Source organism: Nasonia vitripennis, chromosome 4 (assembly GCF_009193385.2).
Source record: "Nasonia vitripennis strain AsymCx chromosome 4, Nvit_psr_1.1, whole genome shotgun sequence".
In the NCBI taxonomy this organism is placed as follows: Eukaryota; Metazoa; Arthropoda; class Insecta; order Hymenoptera; family Pteromalidae; genus Nasonia; species Nasonia vitripennis.
Genome location: NC_045760.1, coordinates 14,161,469 through 14,188,578, shown reverse-complemented (window position 1 = coordinate 14,188,578; position 27,110 = coordinate 14,161,469). Strand labels below are relative to the sequence as shown.

The 27,110-nt window shown below is 45.8% G+C and overlaps 2 protein-coding genes across 8 annotated transcripts in view; both read right to left on the bottom strand.

Moving 5' to 3' along the window:
* Nucleotides 1-15,455, bottom strand: part of LOC100114399 (myosin-G heavy chain) — a 75,651-nt gene extending 60,196 nt beyond the window's left edge. For all 3 annotated transcript variants that reach the window (XM_031929407.1, XM_031929406.1, XM_031929408.1), the window contains exon 1: nucleotides 15,337-15,455. The gene's annotated coding sequence lies outside the window, so the exon portion shown is untranslated. The remainder of the gene's footprint in view (nucleotides 1-15,336) is intronic.
* Nucleotides 15,456-21,436: 5,981 nt separating this feature from the next.
* The window catches only part of LOC100114438 (DNA N6-methyl adenine demethylase), a 46,585-nt gene continuing 40,911 nt past the window's right edge, over nucleotides 21,437-27,110 (bottom strand). For all 5 annotated transcript variants that reach the window (XM_008205118.4, XM_031929403.2, XM_001599411.6 and 2 more), the window contains 6 exons: nucleotides 26,753-26,928; nucleotides 26,283-26,636; nucleotides 25,965-26,192; nucleotides 25,734-25,888; nucleotides 23,955-25,642; nucleotides 21,437-23,858 (listed from right to left, as the gene is read on the bottom strand). In XM_008205118.4, coding sequence (XP_008203340.1) covers nucleotides 22,927-23,858; nucleotides 23,955-25,642; nucleotides 25,734-25,888; nucleotides 25,965-26,192; nucleotides 26,283-26,636; nucleotides 26,753-26,928 — 3,533 coding nt within the window. In that variant the 3' untranslated portion in view covers nucleotides 21,437-22,926. The remainder of the gene's footprint in view (nucleotides 23,859-23,954; nucleotides 25,643-25,733; nucleotides 25,889-25,964; nucleotides 26,193-26,282; nucleotides 26,637-26,752; nucleotides 26,929-27,110) is intronic.

Here is a 27,110-nt window from a genome sequence, read left to right as displayed (position 1 = left end):
GAGTAGCGACTATGACTACCAACTTTTTTGCCTTTTTTGCCTTTTTTGCCTTTTTTTTCAATTCGACACCGACGTTGCAAGTCGCCGAGGTATATGCTGCACTTTGGCAGAGAGTTTCGCTGTCGCACAGTGCAGCCCAGCAATCTGCGGCTATAGAGTCCACCGAGCATTGGCGTAATAGAACTGGAGGCATATCTGCAAGACAAAGGACGAGTTGATTGGCAACACGCCCTCCGGATTCATCCGACGTCTCCGCGAGGGACCATGCGAAAGCCTCTTACACTAGCTGTGCAATATACATCCACCTGCCGTCGCGTGCGCGTGAGTTGTTGCAAATTCTAATTGAAAATCCAAATTTAAAGGCGGCGCGACGACGACGACGAAGAGCGACCTTGTCCGCGATGTTGAACAAGCGACGCTGCACATAACTGTCTTCTCTCTCCGCGCAGTGGTCCCCGATGCAGCGGAGCAATATCGACTAGAAAGCATCTCTCTATCGATAGTATCGCTCGCTCTCTCGAGAACCGATGACTTTTCTGCTACACACACACACACACACACACACACACAGATCTCTATTATTCCTGTCGTCCGATGTGTACGCAATTACTATTTTCAGCTCGTCTTTTTTTCGGCTCTCTCCTACTCTCTCGCCGGAGTGGATAGGTCGTAATTATAATGGCTTATCTCCCAGGCGGATTACAAGGAGGACGCGTATGCGTAAATGAATTTCAGCGCGCGAGCGAGAGAAGTGGAGAGAAGGAGAGGGAGACAGAATGTCGATCGATTCGGGGTCAGCTCCTGAGTCATGGGCTATACGCTCGCGATCCTATCTCTCTTCTCTCCCTCGCGCCGTACTCACAGTGTGACTTCCTCTTTTGCCTCTTCTCAGCCTCATTTACAATGTCGTGATCTTCATATCCAGAGCTGAATCACGTCCCCCGGACTAGACCGCGGGCGAACGAGCGGCTACTTCCCATGAGCTTGTACACATCGGAGCATTTTCACTCGCCCCCTATATCGTCGTCTGCCTCTGCGATGCGTCGTTTTACTGCTCTCTCTCTCTCTCTCTCTCTCTCTCTTTCTCGTAAACGCGCTTTATTATCGGGACCTCCGCTCGACAAATCATCTCTCTGCGACGTTAATTCTGTCGAACTTCTTATTGGCCGATTCGAAAGTGAAAAGCGGCGTTTTCGGCCAGTTTCCCGCTATAATGCTCATAAAGTTTAGAGGTTTTATCTCGCCTAAGATAGAGAAACAGGCACGTGTACGAAATATCGCCGGGGCACGAGCGAACGATGACGATGGGCACTTGCATCATAGATTATGAAGCGGAGAAAAAGGCTGTACACGATCGCAATTCGAAAGAACAAGCGCAAACATCCCGACGACGGCTACTGTTCGCCAAACAACTCGTCTGACAATGACGTTTTTATAGCGGCCGGCGAATCGCGACTGCGCCTTTAGCCGTAAATCTCTGGCGGCTCCATTGTCGCGCGCAATTTATTTATAAATCAACGGGGGCCCGCTCGCGAGTTAAAGTATGTGTATACGCGTAGGCCCGCACTTGTTGCATCGGGATCTCTTTCTCTCTCTCTCTCTCTCTCTCTCTCTCTCTCTCTCTCTCTCTCTCTCTCTCTCTCTATTCGCGGCCATTGTGTGCACGGAGCTGCCTTCACCCATTTACGTCCCACCCACGTCATATTATGTCCGCCGCGTGTCGTTATGCGCGAGAGCCTTTCTTCTTATCGCTCGTCTACTTGTACGCGCGCATACATTTGCTCGAGGAGAGACTCGCCGATTGGCATTCCTCCCGAGCGATATTAGATCTAGCGAAAATACAGCCCGGCGCGTTTCACATTCCCGTTTTCCGTACGAGCGAGCATACGGCTGCACTCCTCTCCTTCGTTTACGCCGCAAAATACCCTCTTTTTCAGCTGGCAGCTTTCTCGAGTCTATCGCTTATGCTAATGTTATTCAGCCGCGCTGCAGCAGCGGCAGAGAAATGATGAATTAGAGGCGACTTGCACGCGCGCGCGCGCGCGAGCGTACACTTTTGACACAGATAGCTTGACGAGCGTAAAGGATGAAATTGCAAACCGCGAGAGCTTACGTAAGGCGTCGTCGTATCGGCCTGCGATGCTTGACCTGTCTTGGCCCTCGTTTATTCGTCGGCGTTTTTCACTTCTTCCCTTTAACGTGTACGTATAACGAGAAGCGCCGCCGAAAGTCGTCGCGCGCGGTGAATGCACTTGACCGCGAGCTGCTGCGCTGCAGCCGACGACCGCGTGATTTACACCGGTGCTATGCGGGGAGCGCTCTTGATTGGTTTGCGGCTTTTACGACGCGGCTCTCTCTCCCTCTCTCTCTCTCTCTCTCTCTCTCTCTCTCTCTCTCTCTCTCTCTCTCTGCCTCTCGTTTAATCGCCGAAAAGCTGCCTCCTCGCTAAGTATACGGATCCGGAGCGAGTTTACTCCCGCGGCGGCCGAGTCTCTCTCCGTCAAAAGCTCGGCGAGCGCATACAGGCGAAATACTGCTCGCGAAAGAGTGTAGTGAAAGTATCGATATTTCAAGCTCGGCCGGAGGGAAAAATAGCGGAAATGTCGCACGGGGAGTCGGATCGAGACAAAGCGACTTTCGCTCGGCTATGCAGCGGCTGAATTTATCTCCTCCTCCCTCGCTCGCTCGCTGATCGCTGGGCATATAGGTATATATGACGGGAAGCGAGCGATGGAATATCGCCGGTCCATGAATCGCCATTGGCAATGGTAATTTTAATCGGCGGCGATCGCTCTTCTCCTCTCATTACGATTATATGCTTCTCTCTGTCTGCGCCGCGTTGTTGTCGCGTATGGAGAACGCGCAGCAAAACACCCACAACTCGCCGCCGGATGGAGATGGAGGAATCGTGCGCGCGCGCGCGCTCTGCGCCAACTTTCCCCCTACAGCTGTCAACTGCGCCGCTCGCGCTTGCATTCCAAACTATTTCCATATTTTCTCCGCTTTTTATAACCTTCCTTTATCTCCTCTCTCTACTCCATGCGTTATATACCTAGTCGCGACAGCTATTTTTGAAAAACCATAACAAATCCATTAAAAATTCCTCGGCGGCTGACCATCACGCGCTGTACTGATGGGACATGGCAAACACGATCGCGCGAGAAACTTCGATCAGGGGAATCTCACGGGCGGCGGAAGTCGGTAGTCTCGTTCGGCTTTTCTCTTTCCGGGGATGATGCCGGCGCGATCCAAAAGTTTCTAGACACTCGATTCTCAAGCAGCTTTCGCTTGCCCGCGTGATGCTCTTTGCTTGTCATCCCTACCGCGGGAGCTCCTCGAGGATCTCGGCTTTTCGCGCCGGAAAACACTTTGGAATTTCGCCCCCCCCCCCCCCCCCCTCGTCGTAGTATAGGCTTGCGTCAAACTTTCGCAGACTCGTCTAGGCTTCTTGGAATTTCGCGGGTTCTATTTTCGTGCGATGGAGTTGGAAAAACTGCTCGAATTAGCATATACGTCGAGGCGACCTGGTTCAACTTTACGTTACTGCTGTCTATATAGGTGTGCGTATCTAATCAAGCTGTCGGCGCGTTTCGTCTATTCGCGTACTTATACTACTCGCAATTTGACTGCACCATATGCAGCGAATTTCGATCCGAGGAGTCAGAGTAGAGGTATAACGTTCTCCTTGGAAATTAAAAATACCTGCCATTGTTGAACCCGATGCAGCATGTGCAAACTCAGCGGCAGCGGCAGCGGCATCGTCGCCTTGTCCCACATAATCGTGTTTACGCGTCGGTACATATAGCGCTGAAACGCGACGTACAAGTACGGGCGTCACTCGGATCGCCTCGCGCTCCGTATACGGATTTAGCCTAATTTCTTATTACGCGCGGCGCGAATTCGCGCTGACCGTCGACTTTTGCCTTTCGCTCGCGATAAATTCGTCGAAAAGTTTCGTCATCTACTATACAACTCTCTAGAATCAGTTATGTCTATATCCCGCACGATTTTCCACGGCATCGCGCGGCTGCAGTTTGCGGACGTGTAACGCGGAGACGCGATGAGAAATCTTATGGCGAATATTTCGAGTCCTCGGCCGCGAAGGTCAGGGTCATGGAAGGGAGCCGGACTTTCGCTGATGAGGGATCGGCCAAATTTGGTCGTGTTCTCCGAGAGAGGCGTTGGCGGCGCCTGCTCGCGCATCAAAGTCATCGCGAATCGTTCCCTCGAAGCTGCTGCTGATGCGACGTAATGACGTAACCGCAAAGAGAGAGAGAGAGAGAGAGAGAGAGAGAGAGAGAGAGAGAGAGAGAGAGAGAATCGACCGCAGGACTAAACGAAACTCGTTTCGCGACACGGCTTGTTGTGTGTACGATAATGTTGTGCGAACGTCGCAGTCTCGCGCTTTTCGATCCAACGGAATATTTCAAAATCGTTTACGCAGGTGTCAGTTCGCCGCAGCGGATGAAAAATCGGCGCGAAGCCGAGGCAGGAGGAGTCGACGCCTATACACCTGCGATTCGCGCGACTATCGAGTATCGATTTTAATTACCGGCGGCGAGTTATATTCGCGCTGCTCCTTTTTCTCTCTCTTGCTCTCTTGCTCTCCGGGGCCGGCGGCGTTTCGCGTGATTTATGGGCTTGGAAGAAAAAAAGCGTTAATTGAAATGGCGCTCTAGCCAGAACAAATACAAAAATCGATTTCAAAGCTCTCGCGCGATTATTACACGTGAGAAAAAAGTGTACAGCTCGGTGTTATGCAAGTCCCTCTGCGAATTTATAGCTTCGACGCAACCTCTCACCCGCCAAAGTGTAAAAATTGCGAAAAACGGAAAGTTTGATATTCGAACCGAAATTTTAAAAAATCTCGTGATCGAAGATGCGCGCGCGCGAGGCGCGTAGGTGGACTCTAATCGGGAGAAATATTATTATCGGCCGGTCCGCTCCGCTCGAAGCCCATTCGTATCACACTCGCTCACACGCGCGGGCTAGCAATTAACTCGACGTAAACGCCGATATTATAACGACTGCTTTTTGCACGCTTGGCTGCGGCCGGTCTTTCTCTCTCTCCCTCTAGTGGCGATAACCTCAAAATTTACTCTCCCCCCCCCCCTCTCTCTCCTTCCGACGTGTCGGCTGTTTATGGCCCGAGCTCGTAAAGCACTCGTTGCACACGATAGCATTATGTACTGTGAAAAAGATCGATCACACCCGATCGCTAGCTCTGTAAGTACAGCTATGCCAATAAAATGATTTCGAATCGATCGAGCGCGGCGCGCGAAAAATATATCGCATGTCCGAGCTGATGTGTATACGTAACGAGCGATTAATATATAATATGCGCGAGCGTTTTGTCTCGAGCAAGCTCTGTGTGCGCAGCATACATTCTCTTGCGCGACGGTTATCGAAAAAGTCAGCTATAGATATTTACGCAAAGGCTCGAGATCAACTCTCGCGCGTGAAAGTTGTCAAGTTTTCGGACGCTTGATTAACACTCCTTTCCGCGAATGAAAAGAAAAGATTCGCCGCGCGCAATTAAACGTTATAGTCCGTTGTTTTTTCCCCGACGAGGTTTAAGGCAAATTTTAATTGGCTTGTCCCGCATTTCTGGATAATTGATCTGAAAAATACGCGCACGTCACGCGCACGATCAACTTTCCTCCGGCGGCGTTTTTATTTTTCACCTGCCACGCACGTGTCGCATACGCGCGGGGATTACCATTTCACGGATATTAAGATTATGCGCAGTATTTACCTTGTCGTCGATTCTTAATTCTTTTCTCTTTTTTTTTTGTACTTCGAGAGCAAATATTTGTCCGAGCTTCGAGTCCGATTTGGTTGTGCGCACACACGAGTGGACGAGATTCAGATTCGGCGAGCTATTGGTCACCGCGGCGCGGGTGTACGAGTGTTTGGGAGTAAGGTGGCGCAGGAGCGTGAAGCAGAGGGAGGTGATGCGTCTCGTGTCGTGATTCCAGTTGAACTGCCCTTAGTCGGCCCTTAGGCTGACCCAAACGGCGAGGATTACTAATCTGTCCTAATGCGCTCGACCGGGTCGGAAAAACCGAGCTCTGATCCGGGCCGCGTCGCTCGAGGTACGAACGCTGGAGTCTTCGCGTGTATGTGCGCGTGTGTGCGCGAGTGGGTGCTGTGTGGCCACCACAAGTGTATTGAAATCCAGGCACGCGCGAGAGCGTCTCTCGACCTCGTAAAAGACTCAAAATAAAATTGTCTCTTTTCTGCCTCTGAAGTGTGCGGGCAAGCGTCCGCTTGAAAAAACGCGCGTATTTCGGCTGTTTGCTGGACACACAACTCCACTTTAGCCGCGGGGTCAAGGTCCCCGCGGCGCCGAGTAACGTGACCATTTCGATGCTTTGCACGACCCCCTCTCTCTCTCTCTCTCTCTCTCTCTCTCTCCACGTGTTTGCGGGGAAGAGCGTGTCCCTCGTTCTTAAAAGCGAGCCTGACGAAACTTGCAACAAGACCGATACACAATCCTCCGTTTTGCAAGCTCGAGTTTTCGACTCTTCGCGCAGGGATCCTCGCCGCGACGATTAGCCATCTGCGCACTTATGGCGCGAGAATCTGCACAAAGCGCGGCGATTTCGCTCGACCTTTTCCCCACACGTGCGGCGTCTCTGTGCTGCGAGATCGAGAGCTGGAGAGAATAGTCTCCATATATATAGATGCACGAGAGATGCGCGAAACTAATACGGGGCCGGGAGATCGTCGTCGTGTTTTTCACGCCGAGCACGAATCGTGAAAGCCTTACCTACTTTGTCCCGAAAGCGATTTCCAGCGTCTCTCTCAGCGATATACAGCGATAAGCATCTCGCTCACCCCGCGGCAGCTGTATACGATACAGCACTATGCCTCGATCTTTCTAATTGTTCCTCTCGCTGTCACTATTGTAACGGCTTCAAAGTCGCGCCGCGCGAAAACAGGAGGATCTCCGCCGGTGTAATAATTTTCAATTAAATGGCTGCGCAATCGACGCGGCGGACAGGGCCTGGTCAATCGCTCGCGTTTCCTAGAATCCGCTCAAGCTGAAAACGGCGTTTCGTTTCGCAAAAGGCGCGAGAGCTGCCGACGATTATTGCGCAAGGTATAAAGTCGCTCTCTCTCGCAGCGCGGAGAGTGTCGCCTCGATTTTACGCAACGTCTCTTCGCCCGAAATTACAAGGCTCGAGATGCGCGTAATTGTCTTTTCCCTACTCCTCATCGCGACGAATAATTAAATCTCTTTCTCGCGGGTTTCCGCGTTTTCTGCATCAGCGTTGCGTCCATCAGGAAGAGTATCATTCAAAAAAAGCTGCGCAGCACAGGCGACAAATTGACGCGAGAATGGACTCCGTGTGCGAAGCGCATTAATAACCCCCGGGAGGTACACCGGCGATCGGCAGATCCGTATCTCGGAGAGCTCTCTCGTGAAAAGCGAGTACGCGGCGCGGTAAAAGGTCGCTCGCCTTGCCCCGTACGCGCGCAATCGCGATGGACTCGATGCTACTTATTTGCGCCGAAGCCGTGCACTGTGAATAGACGCGACGCATCTCTCTCTCTCTCTCTCTCTCTCTCTCTCTCTCTCTCTCTCTCTCTCTCTCTCTCTCTCTGCTGATGGAAATTTATGGAGCTTTGACGCTCCTTATAGACGCGCGTCCTCGAATCGACTCCCTCGGCCGTATGGTTGGCGTACTTATCTCGTAGAGAGACGATTAATCAGCTGTTCTCTCTCTCTCTCTCTCTCCTCGGCTTATAATTATGCGCGAAAAAAGAGCGCGCGAGAGCCGCGGCTACTACTCTATTACCCGGCTTAATTTTCAATCAGCGATGATTTTCTGCCTTTATACGATACGAGCCCATTGTCTGCCGCGAAAATGGCTCGGCTCTTTGAATCGACGAACAATGCAATTTGCGACTGTATACAGCGGACTCCTCTCAGTGCGATCGCGTTATATTAATGCGTCGGCGTCGGCGGAAAGAAATGTATAGGGAGACCGCGTTTGACCCTATTTTCCTCTCTATCTTTTCACCGGGAAACGGGATCGAACTTGGCCTCGAATTTAAAATTTATGCACTTATTATTACAAGCGCGCGGCAATTGGAAATCCTTGTTTACTCCGCCTCGGCCCTTTTGACAGGCGGCCGTAAATATTATTTTAGTGTGTGCGCGCGCGGAGAAGAAGTGTCGTGCAGAGGAGGATAATATAGGAAGAGATTTGTCGAAGCGACTTTCCATCGCCAGCATCAGCTCGCTCGTATTAAAACGCGACCTTTGACCCCTCCGGAGACGCATAAATCTCGACGCGTTTTACGAGTGTACACGCCACGGTAGTATAGACAAGCGAATGCATACCTAGAGCTATACCTACGTATATCGGTTCCGTGCGCCGAGTGAATTTCTCGGACTATTATTGCCTCTCGATATATTTCGCTCGAGCCTCGTAATAAGCGTCGCGTAGCTCTCGAGACGAGGCAAAAAATGTAAAGAGTCGCGATCTATACGGCGCCGCTATTTATATAGTAAATCTCGGCGTTTACATAACGAGAGCGTAAACGTCAAATTAAATCGCCGACGACGAGGAGAAGCTCCTTTTTTCATATCCCATGCAGATTTATTCACGCCGCGCCGATTCGTATAGAACGTAAGTGTCGCGCGCAAATTATGCAAGCCCGTCCCGTTAAGAGCAATCAGTTATTCGCGCGCGCTCCTTTTTGTTGTAAATACCTTTCTCTCTCACACACACACACACACTCGCAGGACCGCTACGTAGAAAGCAGACTTCCTCGATACGCGCGCGCGCGCGCGCGCGCGCGCGCGCGCGGTTACTATAGGCAAGGTCGGATCTCCCCCGTGTACTTGTGTGAGTGTGGATATAAAGCGTCCGATCCCACGATCTTTCTTCCATACTCCCACCTCTATGGTATCTGTGTATATAATGGCTGCCGGCGCGATTTCTATATTGCACTCAGCTGATGCGTGTATCCCTCTTTCTCTCGCGACTCGAGAGATACCGATCGGCAACGAAATCGTTTCTTCTTGCGCCGCGTCGCCCTGCGCCGATTTTTCCCTCTAATCTACCAAAGAGAAAGTGCGCAGAGCCGATCCCCGAAGTTTCTTGCATTCCCGCATACGTGCATAGGTACAAGCTGTCGAATCTCTGTTCTTCCCGCAAAAACAGACTGGCTGTACTCGGTCGGCAATTAATACACCGCGTTTACGTAAGCTCGGTGCATATACATGCAAAGGTGAAACCGGCTCCGATGCTGCTGTAGCGAGAGGCCACACGCGGCGCAACACGTGGCGCGAGATTTCGTATGTGTCGGTAATTGACACCTGGCATTCGATCCTGTATACATACGCTGTGATGTAGGACAATGCCCGGCGCGAGAGATGATGACTTTCGTCTGCAAACACACATCGTGTGCATATAGAGGTACGTATAATACACGCTGGAGAGCATATTAAACGCGGAAAACGTGAGCGAACTTTCTTCCGCTCGCGCGATCGGCTTTGTCAGATAAGTATACATATTCAATCCGGCGCGATCAAACATTCGATTAATTATACTCGCGTTAAAGCGCCGGCTTAATTAATTTTCTTATCTATCGCCGCTGTATGGTACACGCATAGGCATAAAGCGCGCGCACAAGGTGCAGCGATTTCGAAAAGCTGCGGCGGCGCGAATTTCGAAATTGTGCAACCGCTGAAAAATCGGCGACGCTGAAACCGGTCGATTAGCTCGCTAGCACAGATAACTTCGGCTTCTTTCGTTTTGCCGCATTTCCTTCCGCGAGCTGGATTTTCACGAGAGCCGTGTAGGATTATTTTGCAAGCGGCGACTTTTGGGAAACTCGTTATTCTCTCTCTCTCTCTCTCTCTCTCTCTCTCTCTGCACTATATGGGCGCGAGGAAAGAGTATGCAATAACTCCGTTGTGTTCCCGCAGACAATGTGCGTGCGAGTTATGTTGCTGGTGCGTATACCCGGCATAAAGGCTCGTTTGTTGCGCTGTCTTACGAAATAAACGCATGCTAATTCGCTAAACATATCGCCGGTGAATTACGCGATACAACCGCGGGAAAGAAGAGCTGATGTATCGACGAGCAGTGCGTATATTCACTTAGTTAATGAGCCGCTTGATTCGACGTTTGTAAGTACATACATTGTCCGACGGGAGGCTGGACAGATTTTCTCTTTACGGCAAGAACACAACGTATATACTTGGCCGATGTCGATTACTTTGGGAAGAATTATCGCCGGCGGATTGTAAAGATAAGCCGCCGCGCGCTGTAACGGGAAATAATAAGCACGTGCGCGATATGATTGGTTGTCGAGCTCCTCGCGAGCATCTCGACTCTGTGTGTGTGTGTGTGTGTGTACGATGCGCGCGCGAATTTCAAGTGGAACACGACATAATTCCGCGCGGCTTGACCGCTGCAGCGCAGCTGGCCTACTAAACTCCGCGCTCGCACAGCGATAGTATTCACATTTTCGAAATCGCATATGTATTATGCATCGTGTGAGAACGTAAGTACGGAGAGGACGCATTCGCAAAACAAAAGTCATATAAACGTCCGCGCGCCTATACACGTAGGCTACTTTCTAGTAATTGACTCGATAGTGCATGAACATACGTCCCAGAGCTGATCCGCCGCGTATATAAGTTTATAAGGTTTCAACAAAACTATACGCGTTCCTCTCACTCTCTTATAGCTTCGCAGCTTGAAAAATGAGATATTTAGTATAGCGGGATATTACGCGGGTAGCGTAGCACTGCGGTGTGTTCTACATCTCTCTCTCTCTCTCTCTCTCTCTCTCTCTCTCTCTCTCTCTCTCTCTCTCTCTCTCTCTCTCTCTCTATCTCCTCTGCCGGCTAATCGAGTCCTCATTCACGAAGATTTTCGAGCCGCGTTAAAAATTCGACGTGGGAATAAGCGCTTTCTGCGCGGCCGGGAGAGAAAACCCGCTGAAAATTTATCGCGACGACGCGCTCGTAATGATCCTACCCGCGCGAACTCGCGCGCCGCGTGTATAGTAATTGAATATCCGAACAGCAGCGGCTTGTTTATTAATGTGTATAAAATTTAGCGTGATTCTCCGGCTTCTTCCCGCGCCGCAACTCAGGGCGACCGGCGTAACGTGAGAAGCGACGCCTTATGTTGTATAAATGTCCTTTCTCTCATATAGCTCTGCTCAGCGCGTGGCACGACGCCTCGAGTGCAATTATTCAAAGGCGCGAGGGGATATAATTGATAGAGTCTTGCCGCCGGGAGCTTTCGATTAGCTCTCAATTATCGCGCGCCCGTGTAGCGGGCTCTCTTATTAGACGGGTATTAGCATGTGCGCGCATAACTGCCGGATGTACGTCGCGTCGAGCAAGAAAGTCGTGAACGGCGCCTTTTTCTCTCCTGCGCGACTCTATACTGCTAAAAAGCGAGTGGGCGTTCATCTTGATTCGACCGCTTCTTCTATTATAGTGTACAGTTTATAACGCGAGCCTGAGAAAAAGCATGACTTTTTCGCGTTTATATGAAGCGCTTCCTATTCAATACACACCGCACGCGGATCAGACGATTAATCCTAATCCTGAGAAGAAATACCTGTTGCTAAGTAGTCCGCGCGCAGCTCGCGTCCTTAGACATTGTTCGAAAGTCGACGGAAGTATTCGTCCAATTGTAGGACGGCGATATCAGCGGCTGCGTTTCTCTGCCATGGCGCATCCATCATTCCTCCTTTTCCCCTCCCCGGTTTATAAGCAGCCATCGACGTATATATGTGCAAATCCAGAAAAAACCGGACACTTCTGGGGGTCTGAGTGAACGCAATTGAAATTTGAGGGCACACCTCCCAGACCAACGTTTTTGGGATCCTTAGGCCACCCAGAACCCGAAAAACCTTGGGTTCCCGCGATTACGAAATACTTTAAATTCTCTTATGGGAATTTAACACGGGGAAAATAAACGAAAATGCGCCACGGTTCAACTTTACCCACCAGTGTCTGAAAGCGCAATCCAAAAATGTGTTTGCCCTCAAATTTCAATTTCGTTCACTCAGACCCCCAAAAGTGTCCGGTTTTTTCTGGATTTGCACATATACGTATAGAAATCAAGCGACAACCAGTTTAGCCCATCTCGCACTGATGAAGGCCTGACAGAGCGAGGTTTATACGCGAAAGACTTGTTCGGCCTTTTTTCGAGCGAGTCGATTTCAGTAATTTACGAGGCGCGATAAGGGCCGAACGAGAAAAATTTATTATAAACTTGGCTGGCTTTCCAAGATCCCGGATTGATAGGCGATGACGACGCCGCGTTTAAGCGCATCCGAATAAATTACATACTTTATGTACACACATACGTATACATAGGAATAACGAGGAAGGAGAAACGAGATCGTTCGGAAATTAATTTAAAACTGCACTTATCTCGATGACAGTCATTGCGGATTATGCACAAGTGATGCCGGAGCCGGCGAATTAAGCCGATAAAAATCTAAATGCTAATCGCGCTCGCCTCCCGTAATAATTTATCACGGCTACGTGCGCGATATATCTATATATAAGCATGCATTGCACAATGCGTCACGGAATTTGTATTCGTCGAGAACGCGGGAAATTCAAATCGCTGCCTTTTTTTAAATCTTATTTGTCAAACGTAGCCGTATACGTATAAGTACGAAGTTTCGCTGGACACTGAACTCGTACGCACTGGCCGGGTCGTTGATCCGCATTCAGCTCCTTCGTCTCCTGCTGCTTCTGCTTCTTCTTCTTTCTCTTGCACTGCGGTATGCAGCATTTGGCAACTCGCGCGTACGTAATTCCCGGATCCTAAAATAAATCGCGTCCGATCGCTTTGGCAACTTTTGCCATTTTCTTTTCTCCGGCAAATTGGCGAACTTATACTTTACTTCGCAAAAAGCACACTGCAGCAGCGCAGAGACTTGGCCGCAAATTGAAACGTGCATAGCTCGTGGTCGCGCTACCTGTTCGCGTGCGCTTTTACATACCGGAATCCTCAGGCGAAACAGGCCCCAAGAGAGAGAGAGAGAGAGAGAAAAAGTTTTCGGAATTAATCGACGACTCGAGATATCTTGGCGATGATACAGCGTTCGATAAACTTTTCCCCAGCGAGCATCGAGAGAGAGAGACGGAAGATTCACCGAGACGACGAATTGTCTAGACGCGGGGGTGTCTGCAGAGGCGCCGCGCGCCATGCACATTCCGCGGGATTTGATTCGATCTGCAGCTGCAGTGTCGGGAAACAATGTGTAGCGCACGAAAGCTCAAAACACGCGTTAAATTCGCTGACGCGGTTCGCGGTCGGTTTTCTCCTCTGGCTCTTTCTCTCTGAATTTCGCAATTTTTCCTCCTTGCCGCAATAAGAGCGATCGAAAAAGGGAATCGTCCGCGGGCAGCAATATGGCGACTCTGCATGATCCGAACGTCCTTGAAATAAATTCCAGTCAGATTTCCGTCTCTCTCTCTCTTTCTCTCTTATTTTTTTGCTCCAGACGACGTGCGACGACGACGACGGCGACTTGCACCATCCCTCTTCCGAAACTGGTTTCGCTCGCCACGCGGCATCACACTTGCGGCGAAACTGGTTCGCTCGCGACGTCGCGACGTCGTGGGATTTTCCTCGAAATTTCCCAATTGCGCCCTCTATTCCAAAGGCTGTATACATCGTGTTACGCATATAACGTACAGTCAACGTGAGAACCAAGCGCGAAATTTTGTACAGGGCTTTTACGAGGCAGAGTATCCCGAGAGAGGCGGATATGTATATGTACATGTGCTGCTGTCACGAGGTCGCGCGAGCGAGCGAGCGGTAACGACGTTGCCGGAAACGCATAATGCAAACTGGCTTAACTAGTCGTAGAGAGCCAGTCGCTGAGTGTCCTGTTGCACGCAGCTCCTTGCAGCGTGTAGCTATGGGACTGTCGCGACCCGACCACCTTCTTCTTCTTCTTTCTTTTTTTCCGCACGCGTATGTACCTAATTTATGTGCTTTCCTATCTCTACATGCCGTCGTTGCATACTACAGGCTCGCGGATGAGATTTTACGGCTCTGTCCGCTGAGGTCTTTGCTGCGGCTGAAGAACGCGCCGTTTGAAAGGAAAATTAGCTGCGCTCGCGCGGCCTTCTTTGGCCCAGATGCGACCAGAAGTAGGCTTCGAGAAAATTGGACTCTCTGTTTGTCCCGCCGCGACGTTTTCCTTACCATATTGTACCTCTATACCGAGCTGCGCTGAGTCAGTGCAATCCGCGAAAGCAGCGCGGGCGTGATTAAATTAACGAAAAATATAGCAATCGATGCAGGCCAGATAGAGACGCACGTGCGAGGAAGTGATGCGCGCGTATATAAATAAGGCTCGACTTTTCTATGGATTTATCCTCTCCTTGGCCGATTCGCATAAAGGAGCCAAGAGCCGGGAATATTGCAAAACCGACACCGCGCGCACGCGATGCTCCAGATTCACTCGCGGCTAATTGAATCGTCTCGAATATACGTATAGGTGTATGAGAGTTGCGCAATGCCTTATTATTATTTCGACCCTATACGTCTTTATTAAGTTGCAGCTGATTCAATTAATTCTCTAATGCGCGCGTGCTTCATTAAACTCTCCAGATTATGCGCTAATAACTTAAACAAGTATTTTTGCGATCATTGCGACACGCGTATATTTAGGTATACACAACGGGGAAAAAGCCGGGTTATACACCCGATGAGGCGCATGACGCATAACCGATGTCTGTAAATCGGTAATACGCGCGCGGCGGATGTATATAATGATACACTGCAGCGCAGAGGCGAATGATGATGGTGCTCGCCTTATACGCGTACGTATACCTATATGTACACCGCGGTGCGCATCTCGCAAGAAGGGATACGCCGCATTACCTATAGACCCAATTGCAGGCTCTCGGATGTAAAGAAGCGTCTGTTCTTATATTCCGCATCTGACTCGCGCGGGTTAACGGTCGGCAGGATTCCGCCCAAGGCGCTCACGAAATAGCGGAAAACAGCCGCCGCGCAGTGTAAATACGCGCGTGCATCCCGTGCAATATAAGCGAATGATATAAAGTGGGCTATACGGCGTACGTATGACCCGGGAGCGCCGATTGTTATGGGGTTGTTGAACCGATTTCGCGCACTGTTACTCCTCGGCGCGTATGTATAATAACAAATTACTATTAATGCAGTCGTAGAGCTGTTAACGGCTTCACAGTTCTACAACAATCATGGCAGCCCATGTGGGCACGCGCGATGCGTGATGCCATGCCTGATATATGCAAACTTGTTTCTTGTTTGATCGGCATGTATACTTTTTCTCACTTACCTGTTTTCGGATAACTTATACGTTTATACACGCATAGAAATTAGTTGAACAACTGAAGATAGGCTATCACTCAAGACGCTGCGTAGTTCGGGACGCTTTCCACCAACTGACCGTTAGTCCCGTGGCGGGCCCTGTCTGGAGCGGAGGAAATGGGAGAGCTTCCCATTTCCTCCGCTCCGTGCGCATGCTCCCCCGCACGATTCTTCTGCAGGGAGAGATACGCAGTACACACGCTCTCTCTCTCTCTCTCTCTCTCTCTCTCTCTCTCTCTCTCTCTCTCTCTCTCTCCCCCCCTATTTCTTTCTTTCTTTCTTTCTTTCCTTCACTCAGTCTAGTCAGAGATGAGTTGAGAAATTGCCAACGGCGGGGGTCGGCCTTCGGCTTCGAAAAATTTTCGTCTTTGAGCTAAACTCCCAAGTCCAGATGTTGTCAAGAGACAAATAAGAAATGGTTGAGAACCTTTGTTGTCGGGATACTGCTGACTGCAGGTATAGAGACGAAGGAGCCTTTGCCGAGAAAAGCCGTCGGAAAAGCTGAGGGATTCAGAGGTTGTCGGACGAGCGCACGCACGCAGCCCAAGCTATAGGTATACCGTGTGTCCACCACGATACTTTCGATAGGCGATGTGTGGGTGGAAAACATTTCCCAGGTAAAATCATAGTGAACATTTTTTTAGACCTTTCTCGGATTTTACAGCCCAGAATGAGGAAAGGTCGGGGATGGTGCTGCCGGTCAAGATGCAATAAACTTGACACTCACAAAAAATACAGATTACTAAATTTCTGTATAAACAAATAATTAAAAAATTGACAGACAAAGTTTTAATAAATAAAAAATGCCGATTAGAATCAAATTTGAATCACAAGAATCGGATAAGATTTACTCAATGCTTTTACAGCACTAATACTTACGCACACCGTGAATGGTGAAATTGTATTAGTGCCGTAAAAGCATTGAGTAAATCTTATCCGATTTTTGTGATAATGTCCTCGTAGCTTTATATTTGAAATCCTTGTTGTTCACATGTTCTCTTGTTTTTGCATAAATTTTGACTAGATATAAATACCTTAGAGCTTTTATTTTATGTTCATAGCAATTATCATTGACTTCATCAAACCAACCTTTATAGTTCATTCGTACACATACACACCCACCCGCACGCGCGCGCACACACACATATATGTATATAGTCACAACGGAGCTGTATTACGAATAATTATAATATTATATTTAATTTTTTCAGTACTTATTTTGAACATTTCAAGAATAGTTTATAAAAATCAGACTCTATTAATAGTTTTTAATAAAAACATTTGAATATGAATTATTCGAAAAATAATAATATATTATTGTTTCACAACAATATATTATTATTATTATTATTATTATCACTACTGTGATCTTTGTTATACTGTTTTTTTTATTAATAACAAACATGTAATAATTATTCGTAGGTGAAGCACGTCTGAATAAATACTGCCCAGTCATTTGGATTGTTTAATGACATAAAATTATTCGATTATTTTCATTCAAATTTGCATGTCATTGTATTCGAAAAATTTATCAATTAAAAAAAATTTTTACATTAACCGTTTTTATTTTATTTCGACATTTTTAACGCAAACATGACCGTAATAAAACAGATCAGCGCGCCGGTTTTCCGCCCAACAGTAGACGCCAGGTCATCACTGTGTGACAGTCTCTTGCCTGTGGGTCTCTTTTAGTCTTTTACTCGGGAAGAACTACGTTCATCTCTACTGTCTTTACCTGCAGTCAGCAGTAGCCCGGCAACAAAGGTTCTCAACCAATTTTTATTTGTCCCTTAAAAACATCCGGAGTTAGGAGCTTAGCTCGAAGACAAAATTTTGTTTACAACCGGGAGGCCGAACCTTGCCGTTGGCAATCTCTCAACTCATCTCTGCTCTAGTATCGCTTGCCACACCGACGTCTATGCCCATTATACTCTCATAGTACTCTAATTGCACACCCTTTCACTCCTTTATCAATGTGCATAAAACCAAAAATGTCACTAGAAATATTCTAGGGTAAACATAGTAATAAATAGTTTTGCGTATGTAATATACTATACAAATAATATGTATTGAGCGTGAACGTTTTCTAATTTTTTTCAGATACCCGTATCTGAATTTCTCATCGCCAGAGTTTTCTCAAGTTTTTTCAGATACTCGAATCTGAATTTTTCAGTTACAGCTATCTGAATTTCTCTTTCAGATACCAAAAACTGAATTTCCAGATACTAATTGTGTCTGAATTTTCAGACAATTTCTAACAGTGTACACACGAAGCTTTTTCAGTTAGTTGCGCGTACAAGCGCGGCTGTTTCTACGTGTTATAATTATTCGATATCGCTACTGCGGCATATAAGCCTCTATACACCGCGTTGATTGAAAGCGTTGAGAGCGACGCGCGTGTGCTGGTCTCGATCTAGTCACGCGTCTGTATACTGCAGCAGCTGCGCGTGATTCAATAAATTTCGTTTAAACTAGAAATGAATAAATTACGCTCCGCGAGGTTTATGAATGCCTTACCCAACTGTTGCTAACTGTTATAAATCGCTAATTAATTCGTGGAAAATGCGCTGCCGCATTTATATTCATTACGTATATATCGGTATTTCAGTCGTCTATACTATATCGAGGAGAAAAAAGTGTTCGCGCGCGTTATTTTCGCACGTTTTACAAGCAATTTATACCGATACATACCGATAAATCGCTCGTTAATTCCCGTTAAACAGACGCGAAAGTTCGCTTATAATGAATAATTGATAAAATACTTTCACGCATATGATTATTCTGTAATTAAGAAATATTTCGGCGGAAGACGCTGCGCGCACTGCATCGGCGAGGTATATGTATACAACGCGAAACGCGCCGCAGCGCCGAGAGAGATATCGTTTTTAGGTCGAATACCGCATGCGCAGCTGCAGCCCGCGCTTACATATTATATTCTTTTTCAGCGCGCCGGCAGTCGATGTGCTTTATATATATGATGTGTATAGCGGGGCGAGCAGGATTAAGGACCGGTCACCGGGTCTTGAACGCGCACACGCATACCCACATACACGATGCACCGAAAGTCGTCAAGCTCGCGCGAGAGGAGAGGGAAAGGGGATTCGTGGGCGTCCGCGAGCTAATACAAGAGAACGATTACATACGCAGACCGCACTTGTTCCTTAATTTCGCGCACCGTTCGTATTGTATTTAATCTCTGCCGGCGCGTACGAGAGCGTGCTATATATTATATAGACTCGGAGATGGAGCAAAAAGGCTCGATCGTTGGCTAAATACGTGTGCCCGAGCGCGATAGAAGCGCTGATGCGGGTATATCGGCGGCTGCTGCTTCTTCTTCTTCTTCTTCTTCTTCAGCCGCGGTGTGCGAGCATGCATGGATCGCTCAAATCGCGCCGCGCCGGTGAACGTTCGCCCTCGAAAAGTCCATTCCCGCAACTCGCGTTTGGCTGATCTGCTTCTCCTTCGTCTCGCCCGCCGTTTCTTCTGCCCATTCCTTCGCGATGTATGGCTACCGATGCGTGTGCGAGAGGAGCAGCAACTAATTTTGCTTTGATGAAATTGATATATTTTCGAAAAACTTAATTGGAGGGGTCTGAAAAGAAACGCGCGAAGCCAGGCATTTATTCATAAAAGTTTGTTGTATTTTTGTCATTTCTCTCTCAAGTATATTCACAAAGGACAATTACATCTGACTTATGCGTACTAATTTGTTCTAATCCTTAATCTTACATCGATAGCATTACCGCTTAAGTTTATTATTCACGCTTATCGTTACACTCTATCGTAATCGTAAGCATTCTAATAAGTGTCGATCGATCGATCAAGCACGCTTCTTTTTCCTTTCTTTATTTTCCAATCCTTCTCTCGATTCGTACGTACAATCCTTATAATGATAGCTTCGATAGATCAAACGGCTTTTTTAATACGTCCCAACATTATTGACGCGTCGCGACGGCGTTTTTCCCCTTCATTATATTTATTTCCAAAATGCTGAATTATCTTTTCATTATCGTTCAAGTGAGTCTTTTGTTAGATTGCTTATACTGGTTTTTATATCTCCTCTATTTTTTGTTTCTCTCTGCCAAACGGCGAAATTATCGCATGTACAAGTCGATTTTTTAAAAAAATTATCTTTTATACGCTATCGTTTTAAATATCATCTTTGATATAATATACTATATTTCTCGCTCGTTCACCACGTGCAAATCAATATATCCGTAATAATTACATAGAACAATGATTTATCGATTTTACCGCCTTTTACTACATATGTGCTCAGTTTTCAGAAGATTCTTTTTTGCATCAAAACATTTTTCACTTCATATAGTTCATTCTCGTTCTTCATAGGACCTGTAAAATATTCGCAACTGGTATGGCATTATATATTTCGCAATACAATTTTCCCAAAACAAAAAAAAGACATCCTCGTCTTTGCAACTGTTCTAAAGTCGTATTAAATGCTTCTCAAACATTTGATATATTTACAGACATGGCTGTCCGTTTCAATTTCATACAAATTTTTTCTCATCTAAATAGTTTATCGCAGCCTCGGATTCACTTCATATTATTTTCATTTTCGCAGTTATTTTCACAAAGCGACTTTTGACGTCAGGTATTCTTATGCGCTCTATCAAAACGAATAGAAAAGCTGGCGCGAAATGTCGTTCTGTGCAAGAAGTTATTATAAATATATGATAAGATTGGACACTGCAGCACTGTCATGATATTGTTATTAAAGTTTTACTTCTTACTTCTCGCTACGAATGTTTTTTTTTACCGATATAACCGTAGTGCTTCTGTAGCGTCATAAGGCGGACAAGTTTATTTCACGAGACATACACATTAAATTTTCTTCTTGGTACACTTACATACGCTCTCTACACACTACTATTAGATTCTCCTTTTTTTTCTTGCTTTTCATCGATCTTTTCGTACAAAACAAAATGACATCTTTTTGGCATTGGAAGAAAAAATACATTTCTCAACGTTGTCTCTCTTTATTATTAACTCGTTTTGGTTTTATTCAATCATAACTTTTTAGCTTCTCATTATTTCCTGCCCATTTCTTTCGCTATAATCATTTTTAAAAATGTTTTCATCCTTATATATTTTAGTTTCAATAATCTTGCTATATAATTATTACAAGTAATTTACTTTATCCTCTAAATATTATCTTTAACATATTTTGGCATCATCGCATTTAATATCAGTTTTATTGTTTTTTATTTTCCCTTCAAGTCTCTCATACTTTTTCTCGTTATAAAAACCGTAATAATTATATGTATTGGCTATTTTTTGCTTTGCATAATGGCAGTGCTATTCCTCGTCGCCAGCGAAACGTTCATGATACGTAATATTTGATTTGGCTTGATGCAATGTTCAATGTTTATGAAAAAAAAAACAAAGATTCGTCAAACAATACGTAAGTAAAATATGAAAATATTATGATGTACAAAAATGCGAGACAACATTTTAAAGCAAAGCTGTTTTGTATTTTGCTTCGAAGGAAAGGACGACTTGTACAAATAAGTTTTAATATCATCACCTCGTCATTTTGATATTTTTGTATACACATCCTAACTATAAATCACGAGGCGACTATTAACACAAATGCGATTGATGGTCAAAGTTGTACTGTGGGTTGCTTTTCCTTTCGAAAAGATCTAATAGAAACACTATCACGTTTAAAAAGAAGGAACACGTTTTCGATTTTACATCCGCCTCTTTTGTATACGTCGATACATTTTAAAGATAAGTCTTTACTGCACAGCAATATTTTATAAAATTTATTTAAACGTCGTCGTAAAAATTTATCTTAAGATTTTATTTAAATACTTATGTACTAGTGATTCTATTAGACGTTCTTTTCCGGAAAAATTAATTATATATATATATATATATATATATATATATATATATATATGTGTGTGTGTGTGTGTGTGTGTGTTTTTTACAATCTCTCATTTTATATATGTGTGTGTGTGTATATATATATATATATATATATATATATCGAAGATTTGCATTGTTTTTCGATAGATGATAAAAAGAAGAAAAAAAGAACAAAATAAAAATGAGCAAAAATATTTTTAATTGGAATATTTCTGTTTGTCCTTACAAAAAATGTGCAATTGCACGTAATACGAGTAGGTTGAAATAGGTAGATGAATAATCAACTTAGCTAAAAGTTCGGAATAGATTAAGGATATTAAGAGAAGACGCCATTACGGCTTTGCGGAATGAGCACTAATTTCGCAAAAACTTCCTTTGGAACGTCGAAGACAGTCATCTCGAAAATATTGATTCTTCGAAATTTACGGTGATTTTTGACAAATAGCGCATGTGTCTCTTCGCTCGTCGCTTTTACGGCACTTTTACAAACTTTATCTTAGACGGCCGCTTCGCAAGTTATAGTAGTACATAACACTCTTTCAAAACTTAATTAATAAATAATCATTTAAATTAGATTATATTAATAATTATTGTATATGATATTGATGATAATATATTAATGATTCTTATAATACTCTGGATCGCGACCAGGCTGACAATCCATCACGTTATTTACTCAACATCCCTTCTCTTTACATAATCCGGCCATTTTTTAGTCTCCTCGACTGTCATCCTTGATCCCGCGCGCACGCTCATACATACAAATATAAAAGTTTGCATACAATCGATCGATACAATATGTCTAATGATCAGTACCTAAAAATGTAAGTCCTTTAAAATAATATTTAAATTTCACTAAAGATCGGATGATAAGTGGGCAAACAATCGCATACAATATAAAGGATCGAAGGAAAGAACCGGCAGGAAAGAGAGAGAGAGAGAGAGAGAGAGAGAGAGAGAGAGGGGGAGCGACAGAAACAGTGATAATAAATAAATTATAAGTGGACTCTTCGCTCCACGTTCGTTTTTCCCCAATAAAGTATTTACTCCCTGAATAAAAAGTAAAGAAGCGAGAAGAAAGAACTTTTTTTCGCGTGAAAAAGAGAGTAGAAAAAGAAAAGTTGAGGTTGACCTGGAAGTAAGAAATGTCACCTAATATTTACAAATATTCAAATAATACAAATTAATTTCTTACAACGAACGCCCAAAATTATCGATTCACTTGCGCACGTGCTATCGTCCAACGTAAAGAAAGAAAATTACAAACTGTCCTCGTTGCCTGTAACATGTGCGATTTCTCAAAATGTATTTTTCAGTCACGCTTTAAAAAGTCGCATTGATAAAATGCGGAGACATTCTATTACACAATAAATCTACAGCTCTATCCGCTTTTACGTACTTTCGACTTTTTAATTTTCTTTCCTTTTTTTAAAATTCGAAATTGAAAAGTCCGAAAATACGCAGTATATTAAAAACTATTTAAAGATTAGCCTGAATCAAGTTCGTTTCGGAACTTTAGCCAAACTCAGGTAAACCTATACAGATATAATTGCGTTTGGTCGCTAGCCTCTTTAACGGCACCTCGTCGGTAGACCGAATCAGTCAGCTATAACGAATGTCAACGGTTCGGTTATGGCTAGCTCGGGCCAAAGGGCCCGGTCGACAATCATCCGATGGCTCCACCCTCTTGATACGGACCAGTTATCATGCAGGGATGCATCGGGAAGAGTGTCGTCCATGTCATGGTCGTGTACGTCGGCGACCTCATCATGAACTGCGAGCTTGGGACGTTGGGCACGTGCGGGAGAGCCAGGGGCGCCTCGCTCGCCGTGGCCGCGCCAGGACTCGAGGAGGTGCTCGGCGCCGCCTGGGACGTCGCCGTGCCACCCGCACTGGTCGCGCTCACGCCGAGCTTGCGCAGTCGCATCTTCTCCTCCCACTCGTCCCAGCCGTGTCGCGGTCGATTCAGGTTGCGGTGCTGGTAGAACACCAAGCTTATCCTGGTCGGGTTTAGGCGGTTGGGTCGCTTCAGAGCGGTTGTGGCGTGCATCTCGTGCTTGGCACACTCGAAGAGGACGCTGCCATGGCCCAGTGCTATGGCTACGCCGCCCATCTGCGAGTCTTTGAAGCACTCCTCGTTGTCGGAGTAATCGGCGACTTCGCCGAGAGGCTCTGCTTTGGGCGCTGGCTCAGGCAAAACCGGAAAGTAGGAAGGTGGCCCATACAGATCCCAGCGTGGGCAACCAGGCGCTTCCCAGCGCGCCCAGCCCGGGTTGAGACCTTGGTAAGGCGCTGGCACGTTCTGGAATGGATACTGAGCTGGCGGGAAGCAGGAATCCCTCTTGGGCTGTTGATAGAATTGCGCTGCAGGATATTCGGCAGCTTGCGGGTGATAAGCAGGATTGTAGTTGTATCCATCCCACGTGTTTGGATACGGTTTGTCGAAAACTGGATAGCTCGGATATCCATATTGTGGAAATGAAGGGTGACCAAGACCGGTCATCGTGTGAAAATCTTGCACTTGCTTCATTTCAGCCTCGGCCCAGCTCAGACCTGGATTTTGGTTCGGTACTTCTTGTCTTGTGCTTTCTTGAAAACCTGAAACATTTGGAAACAATGCATTATTATCATTATTTTTCTTCGCATTCGAATTCATTCATCAGGTTGCTTTTAATTAGTGATACGAAAAATTACCTTCTCTCAATCTATCTTGTGGCCATTCGGGTTTCCGCTGTTGAATTGGACTATTTTTAATTGGTTCTTGAGGCTTGAGGAATGTTTTCGATACGGAGCTTTGCGAATTGCCGGACTCAGGTTGAGGGTTGTGATTAGGCGTAGTTCTCGAAGGTGGCCTCCCCTTTGGCACTCTGAAGGGCGACGGTGGTTCTGGCGGTGCATCCCAAGCCGGTTTTATCGCATCGGAGTGCGATTGTCTTTCGTCCCAGGATGTTTTTGAAGTGTTACCGTACTCCAATTTAGATGGTAAGCCTTGGTGAGTTGTATGCGAAGGCGATTGCGCAGATTTTTTTGCAGTTTCATTACCCCACGAACTCAACGAACTCCAATTGGATTGTTCCGTGAGACCGGACGGATAGTTAAGATTAGACGGCCCTCTAGAATTATTTAAAGTTCTTTTTTGTTCAGCAGAGTTGACTGAATTTTCGTTTTGTTGATCGTAAGTCTGGTGCGGAAGGGATGGCATGTGAAGTGGATTTTGCAGTAAATAATCGGAATTCATGGGCCCAGGCATCGCGTAACCCTGATTCGCATACTCAGCCAGCCTTGAGTTAGATTCGGATTGCTGTGGGATTTGCGATATTGGAGCTTTCGGCGTGGATTTAGAATCTTGCATTTCTGCAATGTTCTGTGCCATACTTCCGGGAAATCTTTGATTATGATCGACTGGATACCGCGGAGAGGATATATTAGAACTATAGCTGTCGCTCGAATTCAAGCTTGGACTTCGGAGTTGATTCATACTGGGGGACTGATTTCTCCGGGCAGCTTCGGAACCAATTGGTGTAGATGTATGTTGATTGTTCCTGGACGGTGTGTTTCTTTGCGGGCTTTCTAAATTGTACGAAGAGTTTTGGTAAGCGGCGCGCGGAGAAATACTGTTTTGCCTGCCGTCTAAAGAATTCTGATAGTTTCGAGGTGAAGGAGATGAAAGACTAAATTCACTGGGGGCCGAACCATATCCAGAACTTCTAGGTGAAATTAATCTTTGATCGTGTGGCTCGTGTGGCGTCGAGGGACAGGTTCGCGGTGGCGTGGAATAAATGCTTTCCACTGGTGTACTCGGCAACGATGCTCTCGGAGATATAGGATGACCCCTTGAAGACTGTGTATAGTTGGCTCGTGGTGACTCGGAATTAGAATTCTGTCTCGATGCTGGCCTATAGTCCTCTTGTGATACCGCACTTCGAGGTCTCGAATCATCTAAGCTAGTGCTATCTGGATCGACCTTGACTTCTCGATCTAATCCACCAAAGGGACCGTACTCCGTCCAGGGATTCATCCAATTGCTTTTTCTTTGATCGAGCCAGCCAGGTCGGCTCCACTGCTGTTCGGTTTGGTAATTCCAACTTTGATACATAGACACTGGACTATCTAAAACAGTTGAAGAAACCTGAGAACTTTGAAGTTGAGCATCCATTCCCTCTAACATCGAAGTCATTTCAAGAGACAACTGCGAATCTCTAAGAGGTGGCCTACTTGGATCTTGATACATCTGTGGTCTATTCGTATCGACGAATTTCTCGGCAGGACTTTTCGTATCTTTTTTGTTGCTTGCAACGTCAGGTTCGTCCTCTTTCCTTTTTTTTCCATGGCGTCTACAAGGCTGCAGTGGCACTGATCGAACTCTCACTTCACACGGATATCTGTAATTAAACACATTCATTTGTTGTAACATCGTGCAAAAGAGATAAACTTTGATCTATTCACTAAATGTATGGGTAAAATGATTAGTACTTTGTAAGGACTTCTATTGCTCCGGATTTTATTTTCGCTTCCTGTCCTTCCTTCGATCCAAATTCATCTGAGTCGTCCATTATGTACAAAGGTAACACGTGTAACTGCTCATCGTCAGGTTTTGAAAACGATCTATGCTTTGTTAAACTCACCACCTGCAATACGTAATACTTTTAATAAAGTTTCTTAGCATATTGTAAATAGAAAATGATGTTTTCAAATTAAACTTACCACAGTGCAGCCGTTGTTCATATTGTGCAAATCTCGGTGCGCATGGGCACAGAAATCTATGCAAGCTGTGACCCCAGAAAACGGCCTGCCTGGCTTGAAGCCTAATCGACATTCGCTAGCTTCTCTCTCAAACTGTGTTTGATTGTTGAAAGCTTCGGGTGCGAGACTCAAATATAACGGAGACAATAACGTGGCTAGAACGTGCATTCTTTCTTCGACCTCTTGTTCCTATAGACCGAAATAACAATATCAGTTAATTGATTTGAAAAAAGGAAATCTAGATAATTGTCATTGTATTTTTCATTATACGCTGCTTACCTCAGACCTTACAGATAGTCGAAATTTTCTAACAGTTTTGCTTCTTGCATATTTACAACCATTATAATACATTGACCAAGAGCATCCAAAAGAAAAGCTTGCTCCACACGTATCGGGATCAAGTCCTTGACAAGCACACGTTCTTGGCTCGTTAGTACCACACCTTCTGGTCGTTGGCAAACCAAAGCGATTAAGTTTGTGACTCAGCAAAGAGTATATTCGATCGGCTTCGTGGTTTGGAACTCCTTCCCAGGCGACCATAGCCACGACAATCCACGCAGTTGCACACTTATGCCCCTGACGGTGCTTTACGATCGTTAAAATTTTTTCTTCAATACCGGATCGCCTAATCACCTATAAAAATACATTATCGTTACTGAGAGCTCGATAAAAATGGCGATTTTAAAAACACCGAAGAAAATATATTTGGCAGAATACTCAGATAAATATATCTACAATGAATGACGTACCCATTTAGCCATGGGACAACCTTGTGTTGTTTTTCCCTCTTTTCCTGTGTAGACCACCTTCTCGAATCTAATAGCATGTCCTTTCAGACCAGTTCTTCTCTCCAGATCGTTTCGGAGGTCGGGTAGACTAGCTGCTGCGCCAAGGTGAGAGTAGTACGAGCCTGGCTCCGGTGGACCTTATGGTTTTATTTTATTTTACTTATTATGACACCTTAGTACGAGCGAAACATTTAAGCGATACTACACATCTTGATGCATTATATTGAGTTTAAGCGTCGTGTTAGGTCATTTTGAGTTTAAAATTTAGTTTTTCTAATAAATGCGTTTGCGTGGTTAGTGTGATCTTTCAATGTTAGTG